The sequence below is a fragment of the Diospyros lotus genome, chromosome 14 (genome assembly GCF_014633365.1).
Source record: "Diospyros lotus cultivar Yz01 chromosome 14, ASM1463336v1, whole genome shotgun sequence".
Lineage (NCBI taxonomy): Eukaryota > Viridiplantae > Streptophyta > Magnoliopsida > Ericales > Ebenaceae > Diospyros > Diospyros lotus.
In genome coordinates this window covers 17,964,306-17,977,401 of record NC_068351.1, presented here as the reverse complement: position 1 = coordinate 17,977,401, position 13,096 = coordinate 17,964,306, and the positions used below count along the sequence as shown (strand labels likewise).

General features: G+C 40.4%; 1 protein-coding gene across 1 annotated transcript; it reads right to left on the bottom strand.

Annotated features, from left to right (window-relative positions):
* Positions 1-5,247: 5,247 nt before the first annotated feature.
* Positions 5,248-7,599, bottom strand: LOC127790923 (uncharacterized). The gene has a single exon (XM_052320654.1). It carries the CDS (start codon positions 7,597-7,599, stop codon positions 5,248-5,250), a length of 2,352 nt encoding a protein of 783 aa, XP_052176614.1.
* Positions 7,600-13,096: the final 5,497 nt, after the last annotated feature.

Below are 13,096 nucleotides of genomic sequence, written 5' to 3'. Positions count from 1 at the left end.
GTGTTACCCTCCCGAACTTAGGTTACACGCAATTGGAACCAGTTCTAGTGAGCGGTTTAACCCTCCGGAACTTGGGTTGTTCTGCGAAAGCATTTCACTTATGTATTTACGTCATCATTTGCATATTGTACATGTGATATATTGCATCAACTGTTTTTACTTTCAAAAGAGTCGGTGCACGGCGAGTGATTTTCATATCATCGGAGTATGGATATTCGTGTCAATGTTGTTTCTGAGTGGGACGGGTTGGGGTCTGCTTGAGATTGGGACAATGTTAATCCAGGTGAACGGGTGTCACACTGGGGCACTCGAGGGAATAATGTTAAACCAGGTGAACGGGTGTCACGACGGTGCACCCGAGGGATTAACGTTGGACCAGGTGAACGTGTGCCACAGTGGGACATTCGAGGGATTAAGTATGTCAAGGTGATATCTCGAGTTAGACATGTTTTGCATGTTGCCGCTTGTCTGAATATGCCATGCTCGTGTGTCTCTCATGCATTGTATAATCTGTTTCTATACCGTCACTTAGATGTTTATCATCTAACCTGGGCTATGCCCCTGGAACGTTTAATGTTCCAGCCAGGGACTGCTGCGAAGGCAAGGATGTGGCCGGTTGAGGGCCAATGGTGCTTAGTTTGTTAGTCGTTGTAACGTTTGGAGGCTTTAGTATGTATTTCAGGTTGTAAATGAACAGTTGTATAATAGCAATTTTATCATTTGATCTGTATTACGTATTTTGCTATGGAAATACAATGTAAGAACTATGGTGTTTTGGTATTAGTGTATCCGCTGCGTTGTATTAAGACTCGTTTAGTTTAAGATTATTGATCTTGATAGTTAAACGGGCAAGATTGGGGTTCGCGGGGTTTTATTTCTGCATGTGAAGATTGTTCTTGAAATACCGCGCGTGTTGAACTTAAAGAGAAAAAAAAAAAGAAATCTCGGGAATACCCTTATAGTGACACGCCTGGCGAGACGGGGTGTTACACGTAGCCTCAAAAGATGAGATACAGTAAGTCAGAAAAACTTTATCTACCTTTTTATATACATCGGTAATAACAGAAACTGTTGAATATTGATTCAAAGTTGCTAATTTAGTGGATTGATTGGGTTAAAATTGTTAGTTATGATTGAGTCTTTGATTCTGTTTACTGATTTAGTGGATTGAGATAATTTCGTTATTTTTAAATTTAAATCCAGCAGTAAATCCTATTTTCTTGTTATTCAGTTGACATGTATTGCCTATTTAAAGGCATGATGATGTGAATAAAAATAATTAGATTACAGCCTTTCACATTCATGTTTTTTTTCAACTTTTGTTCGTTAACTTTATAGCTACCGATGTTCCTAAAATTCCAACAGAAACCATATTAATTCATGCTCATTGTAGGCGTACCACTGGGCACATATACCACATTGTGCCAAGTATGCTCTGCCAGATAGAGGGAGAGACGACCTGGTTGGAAGGGCAACACATTGACAACTACTTGTGTTGCATCCGACGGATTAGAGAAACGCAGTCACCGCCTGGATCTATCTATGATGAAAACTACGCCGTTGTGTCGTCATCGCTTTTCGTTAGTGTTGAACTCAAATTATATTACTATTTTGCATTGTTTGTTATTCGTTAGTAAAGTTAAACTTTTTGTTTTTTCTTCACAGGGGTATATGCAATATGTATGGGATACCGAATTCGAGAAGGGAAAGAAACCCTTCATGCCTGATGACGTGAAGCTCCCCAAGAAATGGTCCCGTTATGTCTCAGGGGAGAATGACAAAGGTTTTCCCTGGTGGGCAGTAGACCACGTAAGTGTATTGCATGTTATTTGGTTTTCTTGTATTTAGCATAACTAATGTGTTAATGTTACAAGCAGGCATTGCTCCCATGTGCTGTAGAAAACGAGCACTGGGTCCTGGCGAAAATCTCCTTCAAATATAGGATAATCATTGTATACGACCCCAGGTCAATGTCCATTTAAAGCAGGCAGAAAAGGCTTAAGGAATTGAGGCCATTGTCCATGCTCCTACCCATTCTCCTATTTTGGAGTGATTATTATAAGCACTGTACGGCTGTTGGTTGTTCATACAAAAATAGGAGGTGGATATTCCTGATCCGGTGCAGAGGCCGATCCCTCAGCAACAGGACGGGTACTGCATTTATTTAAATGATTCCAAAAAAATTAAAATTAAATCGTTAATTGATGATTTGCAGGACTAGCTGCGGGTGCTTTGTTATCAAGTACGTGGATGACATATTGCGGCATAGGGAGCATACATGGGAGATGCACCATACGAAACAGGACACTTGTAAACTCTGGAAGTTCATTACCTTTTACTTGTACAAACACAGTAATCCAGTTTGATCGGGGATACATAGCAATGGAGTTTATGAAATGAAATTGTTGTTCTGTGTAAACGGGATGTATTGAAATAAAATTATTTTGACAATCTGAAGGGATCAATCCTCTACAAATACCAATAGTTCGATCGGACAATTCACATTCCCGGATCGGACTCTTCACCGTGAATCTTTAATTGAGGAAATTGTTGTTGTGTAAACGGGATGTATTGAAATGAAATGAAATTGATTAATCTACTTATTATTTTGAGAATCTCAATGGACGCGTTGCAGGATGTGGCGAACGTCGATGGTCCGATTGATTAATCTACTTACGCGGACCAGACCATTTAGCGTTGCAGGATGTGGCGAACGTCGATGGTCTGATCGATTAATCTATTTACGCGGATCAGACCATTTAAAAGGAGGCCGATCGGGCTCTACAAATAGAAGTAGTCCGATCAGAGAACCCAGATCGGACTCTTCACACCGACGCAATAGTCCGATCGGATAAATGAAATTGATATTAATACTCCTACTTATTTGAGAATCTCAACGTTAACTGATGAACGTCGATGGTCCGATCGGTAATCTGATCGGACAATTTCACTTACGCGGACCGGACAATTTAAGAGGCCGATCGGGCGGACGCGTACCTACGTTAATAGTCCGACCGGACAATTGATGATCCATGGGGTCATTCACACTTCACACTTAAGCGGACCGTGAATAGTTTGATTAATTTGATCTACTTACGCGAACCGGACCATTTAAGAGGAGGCCGATCGGGCTCTACAAATAGAAATAGTCCGATCAGAGAACCCGGATTGGATAAATGCATGGATAAGACTTAATATAAATCCGACCGAAGACAGGGCAATTTAAGAGGCCGATCGGGCTAATCCGATGGGACAATTCACACTTCACACTTAAGCGGACCGTGAATAGTTTGATCGGGCATCTTTAACATGTAGCCAATATAAATGTCATTTACTGTAATTGGTAGGGGTGGTGATTGTGGGATATTTCTTCTCGAATGGATAAGAAATCCTTTATTTATATGTGATATCATGTATTATGTGGATAATATTTCCATAGATACATCGGTTATGTTTCATCGGTTTGAAACCGATACCCTTTTTCGGATATCCACTTCTTGATATTTCGTCGGTTATGTTTCATCGGTTTCAAACCGATACCATTTTTCCGATATCCTATTCTTGATATTTCGTCGGTTATGTTTCATCGGTTTGAAACCGATACACTTTTTCCGATATCCTCTTCTTGATATTTCGTCGGTTATGTTTCATCGGTTTGAAACCGATACACTTTTTCCGATATCCTCTTCTTGATATTTCGTCGGTTATGTTTCATCGGTTTCAAACCGATACCCTTTTTCCGTTAATCGGTTAACTTAACTAACCGATGGGAGATGCACCATACGAAAGAGGACACTTGAAAACTCCGGAAGTTCATTACCTTTTACTTGTACAGACACAGTAATCCTGTACAGACACAGTAATCCAGTTTGATCGGGGATACATAGCAATGGATTTTATGAAATGAAATTGTTGTTCTGTGTAAACGGGATGTATTGAAATAAAATTATTTTGACAATCTGAAGGGATCAATCCTCTACAAATACCAATAGTCCGATCGGACAATTCACATTCCCGGATCGGACTCTTCACCGTGAATCTTTGATCGAGGAAATTGTTGTTGTGTAAACGGGATGTATTGAAATGAAATGAAATTGATTAATCTACTGATTATTTTGAGAATCTCAATGGACGCGTTGCAGGATGTGGCGAACGTCGATGGTCCGATCGATTAATCTACTTACGCGGACCGGCCCATTTAAGAGGAGGCCGATCGGGCTCTACAAATAGAAGTAGTCCGATCAGAGAACCTGGATCGGACTCTTCACATCGACGCAATAGTCCGATCGGATAAATGAAATTGATATTAATACTCCTACTTATTTGAGAATATCAACGTTACTTGATGAACGTCGATGGTCCGATCGGTAATCTGATCGGACAATTTCACTTACGCGAACCGGACAATTTAAGAGGCCGATCGGGTGGACGCGTACCTACGTTAATAGTCCGACCGGACAATTGATGATCCATGGGGTCATTCACACTTCACACTTAAGCGGACCGTGAATAGTTTGATTAATTTGATCTACTTACGCGGACCGGACCATTTAAGAGGAGGCCGATCGGGCTCTACAAATAGAAGTAGTCCGATCAGAGAACCCGGATCGGATAAATGCATGGATAAGACTTAATATAAATCCGATCGAAGATCGGGCAATTTAAGAGGCCGATCGGGCTAATCCGATGGGACAATTCACACTTCACACTTAAGTGGACCATGAATAGTTTGATCGGGAATCTCTAACACATAAGAGTAGTCCGACCGGACTCTTCATGAACCGGTACATGTAGCCGATATAAATGTTATTTGCTGTAATTGGCAGGGGTGGTGATTGTGGGATATTTCTTCTCGAATGGATAAGAAATCCTTTATTTATATGTGATATCATTGGTTTGCAATGTATTATGTGGATAATATTTCCATAGATACATCGGTTATGTTTCATCGGTTTGAAACTGATACCCTTTTTCCGATATCCACTTCTTGATATTTCGTCGGTTATGTTTCATCGGTTTCAAACCGATACCCTTTCTCCGATATCCTATTCTTGATATTTCGTCGGTTATGTTTCATCGGTTTGAAACCGATACACTTTTTCCGATATCCTCTTCTTGATATTTTGTCGGTTATGTTTCATCGATTCCATAAGACAAGAAGTTCGACAAATCAATAATGGTGCCTGTTACATTGTTCTTATGACCTTTTTAAATGTTTGAAATTACTAAATGTATGTTAGACGACGTTTATGACAGCAAAGTTATTGGATTAGAGCAAGTTTGGCGATTATGACCAATTAGACCACAACGACTGCATTTTACCCTTCTCTTCTCTTCACCGGCTGAGGGAATTCGACAAATCTGACGTCTTCCACGTTTGCGTCTATTTGCCGGACGTAGCAATTTAATAGACGCAATTTTCGCCAACACGATCCAGTCGGCTTGGCTGCCCACAGGCATTATCGGATCGGCATAGGCACACAGCAGAGCTTCTGTTTGGTAGTATGAGGAGCACAAACTGTATGGGTGAATATTGCGTGAACGTGCAGCAGCCAGGGCATGACCACATGGAAATTTATCGAAATCAAACACTCTACAAGTGCAAGTTCTCGCTTTCAGGTCGACAATACCCCCAAAGTGACCATCATGAACATTGAATCTATACATATCAATCGGCTCTGGACGCCAATTCCGGGATAATGCCAATCTTTTGCCTATTTCTCCCTCAGCCCAAGCTGTTATATATCCACCCATTTTACTAGCATCACCCCATCTCTCATAAAACCATTGTTGCAGCATATTCCTGATATACTCCATCAAACATTGAATCGGCAATTTACGCACATCCGCCAGAGCTGCATTAAGGCATTCCGCAATGTTTGTGGTCATTATATCAAACCTCTTGCCATCCGAATATGCACATGCCCAACGACTGAAACCAGCCTCTCTAAGATAGGCACCGATGGCTGGAGCATATCGCTCGAGCTCAATAAAGTATTCATTAAATTCTGATTGTAGATATGCCTTCGCAGCCTTGTAGAACAGAGCATGCACATTTTCCTTTTTGAATTTAGCCTTTATGTTTTGGCCAATATGATATATACATGAAACGTGCAATGAGTTAGGAAACACAGTCGTGACTGCCTTATGGATGCTCTTATGCCGGTCAGACACAAATACGAAATCAGGTGTATCATCACCAAGGGCAGAGCGCAATTTATTGAAGAACCATTCCCATGAGGCATCATTCTCAGAATCTCCGACTCCCCACGCTATAGGATAAACATGATTGTTACCGTCTTTGCACGTGGCAACAAACAAACTACCAAGATACTTGCCCTTAAGGAAACAAGCGTCCACTGCAATGACAGGCCGCATCTTGCTACGAAATCCGGCAAGGCATGCACCAATGGCCATAAAAAGGTACTTGAATCTGTTCCCACTGTCACTCTCGAATTCTGCAATAGTCCCGGGGTTATTCAACTTCAACATGTACAGATAAGATGGAAGCAACTGGAATGATTCCTCCGCACCCCCCCTGATCATGTCCAGAGCCTTTTCCCGCGATCTCCATGCCTTTTCATAACTTATGTTGACCCCAAAGTCCTTGCGAATATCGTGGACAATGTTCTTAGGCTTATAAATACGCTCAACATCCTCGAAACTGCTTTTTATATAAGAACCAATTATTCTGCTCTTCGCCTGACAATGATCGTGGCGCATTATTAAAGATGAACATGAATGAGTATTTACATATTTCCTAACTGTCCAACCAAAAGAAGTGCCAAGCGTGGCTGCCCTCAACCGCCATTTACAATCACCGTGCTTACATTTCATGTAAACTACCTTCTTAGTTGACTTGACCACTCTGTATTCGTAATTATTCTTCAAAGCCAACAAACTCATCCGTTCATGCAATTCTGATTTTGACGAAAAAATTTCGTTCAACTCAACATCTGACGCAACCGACGATGTTCCCGCACTAACCCTTGATAATCTCGAAGATGGGAGAAAAGTAGGCTGCTCAGCATAATCCCGTGAGTCTACATTGATAATGTACAAATTTTTAGCATCATCAGCATTGAATGCATCTTCAAAACCATGTCCAGCATCATCCCGTTTAACATCTTCATAACCATTTCCATCCAAAGCATCATCGCGATTAACCTCGTCTTTCAACGATGTCGGACTATCGATGCCCAAGCATGTTAGGGGAGAATTCTCCGCCACCACTTCCTTAGGTTCTGTCCGCGGTAGTAATCTATCCACAAAATCAACACACAATGGGCTTCTGGACTCTATCCGAGAGCATTCCAATAGAAAGCACTCAACATCTGTATCATTACGTATCTCCAATGGAAGTGCGGATGGAACTGAGTGCTTATACTTGTACTTCAGCACAACTGACTTCTCCGCCGTACTAACGTTGAACTTGCTGTATAGGGAACTTACTAGTTGGTCGAGTGTGCAATCCGGTTCCACACGTAGTACCGGCCCACATTCTTCGGTCATGTATTTATATTCTTTCGCATCAACATCATATTGCCACTGACCTCCATACATCACAACAACAAAGACAGGTCTTCGAGATTTAACCATTCCTATAACATACATTGAAACGATTTCTAAATTAAAATAAATTTAAAACTTTGCAAGGTATTATCGGTTTCTAAATGTCGGTTGTAAGAGCCATATCGGTTAATATATATTAGTTAACATAAGACCTCAACCAATATATCGGTTAATGGTTCTGTGTTTAAACCTATATCATGACGTAAATTGCCGATATATCAACCGATATCTAGCGAAATGCATAATTTTTCACTCATAACTTTGGAAAAGAGGAAAAAATATCTTATCGACGATTGGAAAATAACTAAATACCTAGATCGAGAGAAGCCGATTAATGTGAGAGCTCAACAACGCTTAAGGAATAAGAACAATGGGCGCGAATAAGACGCTTGATGAAGAAGCAGCAGCACTTTGGCAAGTGAATAACAACAACAATGGCTCTGAGAAAGACGAGCGTGAGAGATTGACGGTGGCCGACTCAGAATGTGAGTGACAGAAGAGAGGGAGGGAGGGAGAAAACCATCCCTAAGTAGCGGGGTTATTAAAAGCGGGGCCATTTTTGTCCATTCAACTCACGAAAGTCCTAGTTTTGCAAAGATTTTCAAAGTGTCCTATTTTTGCATATTTTAGTAACGGGGGTCCTACTTTTGAAAATTTCCCTCAAAATGATGGCACGGAATTTAGTCATTAAAAATTAAATTTGTCTCAACAAACACGGCAAATTTGGTTGGGTCCGGCTGGCACTAATATCGAGCCCTCTTATAAAAGGAAAATAATTGAGATGAGACAATCTTATCTACAAATTTCCAGAGTAAAAAGATGAAATTGCCCCCTCCTCTCGTCTCCCTGCTCTGCTTTCCCCTCTCACCTCCCATGGCCACCGTCTCACCGTCGCTGCCTCGCCTCGCCTCCATCGCCTAGTTGCCATCACCATGTTGATCGTCGCTGATGCAGCGACGGTCGACGAGGTGAGGCTACGGTGGCATGGCAGTCAGGCGAGGCGAAGCGACGGCCATGGGAAGGGAGGTGATAGAGCAGGGCAGTGATTACGTAAAATATATTAATCTAACCCTTCCGAAGACTTTCTCCAAGCTTTTTGATTCCTCTGAAGACTTTGAGTCTCTGGAAGACTTTTTCTTCCAAAAAAACTTACACTTTTTGAGATAAACATCAGAGCTTCTTCTCAACTGATCCGTAGGCCACATATGGGCATGTTGGGCCCCTATGGGGTTGTTATCTCGCCCAAGCTACAACACTCGATGCTAAGGAGCAGACATGTAAAGAGTGTGGCACGAGCATTCAACATTCCACAGTCATGGCTACCAAGGAAGCCTTATAAGAAGGAGTTTACAACCACAATTATTGGCAGTTAGATAGCAATTCACATGGATAGTTTGAAGGCTGGACTCAAACTTCCACTGCACCCATTTGGGATGCAATTTTTGGAGGAAGAGTTACTGACACCAACTCAGTTGCACCCAAATGGCTGGGCCATGCTGGCGGGATTTTTCGTCCTATACAAGGAGTGCGTGGTAAAGCCTACAACTACTCTATTTTGCTGCTTCTACCGCACTCGACCCACAAAGGGGGAAAAGGAATTCATGGCCCTTCAAAATACAATTAATAGGGTTAAGCTATTCAGAGGCGTGTCGCAGAAGGTGGATGGATTTTAGACCAGGTGGCTGGTGGTTCGGAAACAATAAGGAAGGCAGTAAGCAAGTGGCCGAACATAAGGTCAATGCTGCAGGAGCACGAAAAGGAGATTGATAAACTAGCCCAAGGGCGTTCCATTGGACTTGTTTGACTTAATTATCAACGAGCACTTAATGACTGTGGGGTGGATGGTGATTGAAAAGGATGAGGGTGGCATCCCATCGAAACCCCCTACTCAAAATGCTAGGCCTTTTGAGCCAGCTAGACCTAGGGAGGACGCTTCCCAAACATCCTCTTCATCGAAGGATGATGAAGAAGATGAGGACTACAAAGAGATTGACGTCGTAAGGGATAAGGATGAGGCAGGAGAGGAGGAGGAAGAAAGGTACAAAGATGAGACAAACCTCGACGGTGCACACCTTACCCTATCTTTTTCTTCTTTTTTACTTGAGTTGTTTTTGCTTCTTTCCCCTTTTTTGAAATCTTCTAACGGTTGGTTGATTTCTTTGGTTTGCAGAGATGGAGTAGTTTCAAAGGCTCGAATTGGCTAGAATGGCCAAGACAGCAAAGCAGGCCTAGGAGGCCCGGGAATGGCAAGAAAGGCAAGAATAGGAAGAGCAATAACAACTACAATCTACCCATACCCTCGAGTCTGAGGAAACTGAGGAAGGAGAAATTCCCCTGGCTCAGAAAGGCAAAAGCCAAGGTAGAAGGAGAGGGCATCAGCGTCGTAGAGACAGTTGCAAAGCCGTTACTTGATAACTTTTTCAATTTGCCCCCCGCACTCTTCCACCAATGCCACCATCTTCACAAGCTTCTGGCGAGAACTGCGAGGAAATGAGCTGAGAACCACCTTTCCCATTGATTCCAGGAACGCAGGAAAATTTGGAAGCTGCTAGGGCTAGGGTAGCAACAGAGGTGGAGGTTGAGGAGGAAGTGAGGGTGTAGCGAGAGCAAGCCCAACTGGATAGATACCACAACCAACACCAGGCTATGTGCTAATTGCCACATTCCCAATGAATGGAGCTACTACCCCGCCAAGAGCTGGAGATAGAGTCTAGGGCACATATGCCTTTGTTCCTTGATTTAGGGTTGATTCATGAATGGGAGATCCCCTTTTAAGATCGGCGACTAAAGATTCCAAATGTGTCCGGGGCTCTTGGATACAAATTCGGTGAGAGAACCTGAAGTGGTGTGACGCCCCCATTCCCACCTCCGGGGTGCCACAGTAACCCACGATTATAGCCACAACCACTTGTCAAATTTTTAAAGGTCAGCTATGCCCCTAAAGGTTAGGGCACCCTGGGTGGGATTTAGGTTTTGCCACCTTCACTCACCAAAAACTTGAGTCCCTAAAGAAAAATAGCAGCAGAGGGCACTCAAATCTTGATTAGGCTGCATGCTTGAAATTTTCAAAGCTGTTATAGAGACATGATGAGATCATGTGAACAAATTTACAAAAAATTCATAATTTACTAGTAAATAGTAAAAACCCCAATTTAATCATAAGATTCGTTTGATCCACAAACATATAATACAAAATAAGATAATTCACTAAATAAGCCCATAAATACCAAAAATCATCTCACAATTCATCAACCGCGTCCACCAGTGACCTTTCTTCCATTAGTGCTTTCTCTTTTCTAGAATCCAAGCCATCTATATGGTTAGTAATAAAGGGTGAGTCCTAAGACTCACTAAAGGCAATATGTAAAATAGTAAATCATAAATTCATGACAAATATTGAAAAACTTGGAATGGATGATGCATAGAGGCCCATCCATCTCATCTCTCAGACTCTTGGTAACCCCATACGACTTTCTGCAAGCCATATCCACGAGCTCTGTTAGTCCCAAATCATAGCCTCGTGCCTAGGCACTCCTGTATCATTATATGCAAGTCATGACGGAATAATTTGCAAGAAAACATATTGTACTAGTTTTTTATGCCTTGATAACCCCTTTGGAAAAAAAAAATTCCACAATGTTAAAATCATCGATATTACTCCTCAAAATTTCTCTAACAAAAATTAAATACAATAAGATAAAAGAATCATTCAAATAAATATTACTAATATAAATTTCCATCTAAAATTAGACATTTTGCACTTACCTTGTTGTTTATGCTCACATTGCCAGTTTTCCTAATTTCTCTCTCATTGCTACCTTTTTAATTTCTCTCTCTCTCTCTCTCACTATCTCAAACTCAACTTCTCAAATCTTCCTTCAATCCTCAATTACTCTCTCTTTCTAGTTTCATCATTGCCACTTAATATTATTTGTTACCCACTAGTCTTTTATCATTACCCATTCCCATTATCTTCTTTTATTTGCCCACTAATTCCCCCACTTGAACTTTCTTTTCATTAATTAATCTACCACTAAGCTCCCCCACATAGCCATCTTTTGCTGAATTTCAACCACCAACTCTCCCACTTATCTTCTTTATTTATTTAATTTGCCTGGCCACCAACTCTCCCACTTATCATCTTTTTTTATTAATTATTCTGCCAAATAATTTGTTGAGCCAAATTGCTCCAATCAACCTATTGTGTATTTTGATATTTAACAAAATATAATTTTAGTAAAACTATTTTTGGTATATTTAAATCCCCTAATAGATTTTTGATATGTCTTATGGTAAAAAATATATTTTTAAGTATTATAGTATTTTGTGTATTAAAATGAACCAAAAAATGCTATTTGTTCTAAGTGGAATATTAGCGCACTATAAGGGGACATTTAAGAATATTTTTTCATTTTGAAAAACTATCTCCCGATATTTTGATAGTTAATATTCATTGTTGTTAAAATAATTTTTAATGAATTTTTCAAACAATATAAGGTATGTATTTTGGAAGTGATAAAATCGTCAAATCCCGAATTTGTTCTAAAACCAAAATTCTACTTTATTATTGATTTGGATTTTGAATTTTTAGATATTTTTATTGAATCCAAATGGGGGTACTTTCTTATTTACATTTATGTATTAAAGTAAATAGACATTTACTTAAACTAAAGAAATGAAAATAAGTTATAATGTATTCATGCTATATTCATGTTATGGATTGTATCATAGAGAAAATCTAATTTTTTTGAAAATCTGGACTAAGAGTCGACTCCTAGTGAGGGACAATCAACTGTGTGTTATGCAGACTTGAGATAGCCGAGAGTAGGTTTTGGCCAGTCAATTGAGAGTCGATTGTAGGCCAATAAGAGTCGATTGTTATCTTTGAGAGTCGACTGTTGGCTTCGAGAGTCAATTATGGGTGTTGCGGAGTCGACTGTCAGTTAGAACAGTTGACTGCTAGACTCCAACGACTAGATTTTTCTAGTTGTTACATATTCGTTGGAAGCTCAAATATATATATATATATATCTTCAAGAAATTTTTGGAGAAGGCTAATGCACTATCAAGATCTATCAGTCTAAAGCACACCCAAGGTCTCAAACACTCAAGAAAAGCAATCCAAGGCCCAAACATTAAAGATACATATCATTTGGAGCCCAAGGCAAAAAAGAAGAAGTTTTCTTCTTATTGGTAACTCTTATATTATTTATATTTTCCTTGTAATATCATTGTGTTTAATTCCATATTGGTCCAAGATTGTTTTGGATATAGGATTTATTTGTATTAATTGTGGATTGTGAGTGGCCTCCTAGAGTCCAAGTAATCTAGGTGTTTTGTTGTAATAGTTTTCAGGGTGAGCTAAGGGGAAAAACTCGGTGTTGTGTAAAAGTTTCCTAGGTGAACTTGTTGGAAAACCTAGGTGTAGGTGTTGGAGACACCGAACCACTATATATTCTTGTATTGTTATTGTTGTTTGCATATTTATATTGCTATCACTCCCAAACAACATATATAATTATAA

Coding starts and splice junctions, on each gene's coding strand:
- LOC127790923 (XM_052320654.1), bottom strand. CDS start 7,599: ATGGTTAAATCTCGAAGACCTGTCTTTGTTGTTGTGATGTATGGAGGT.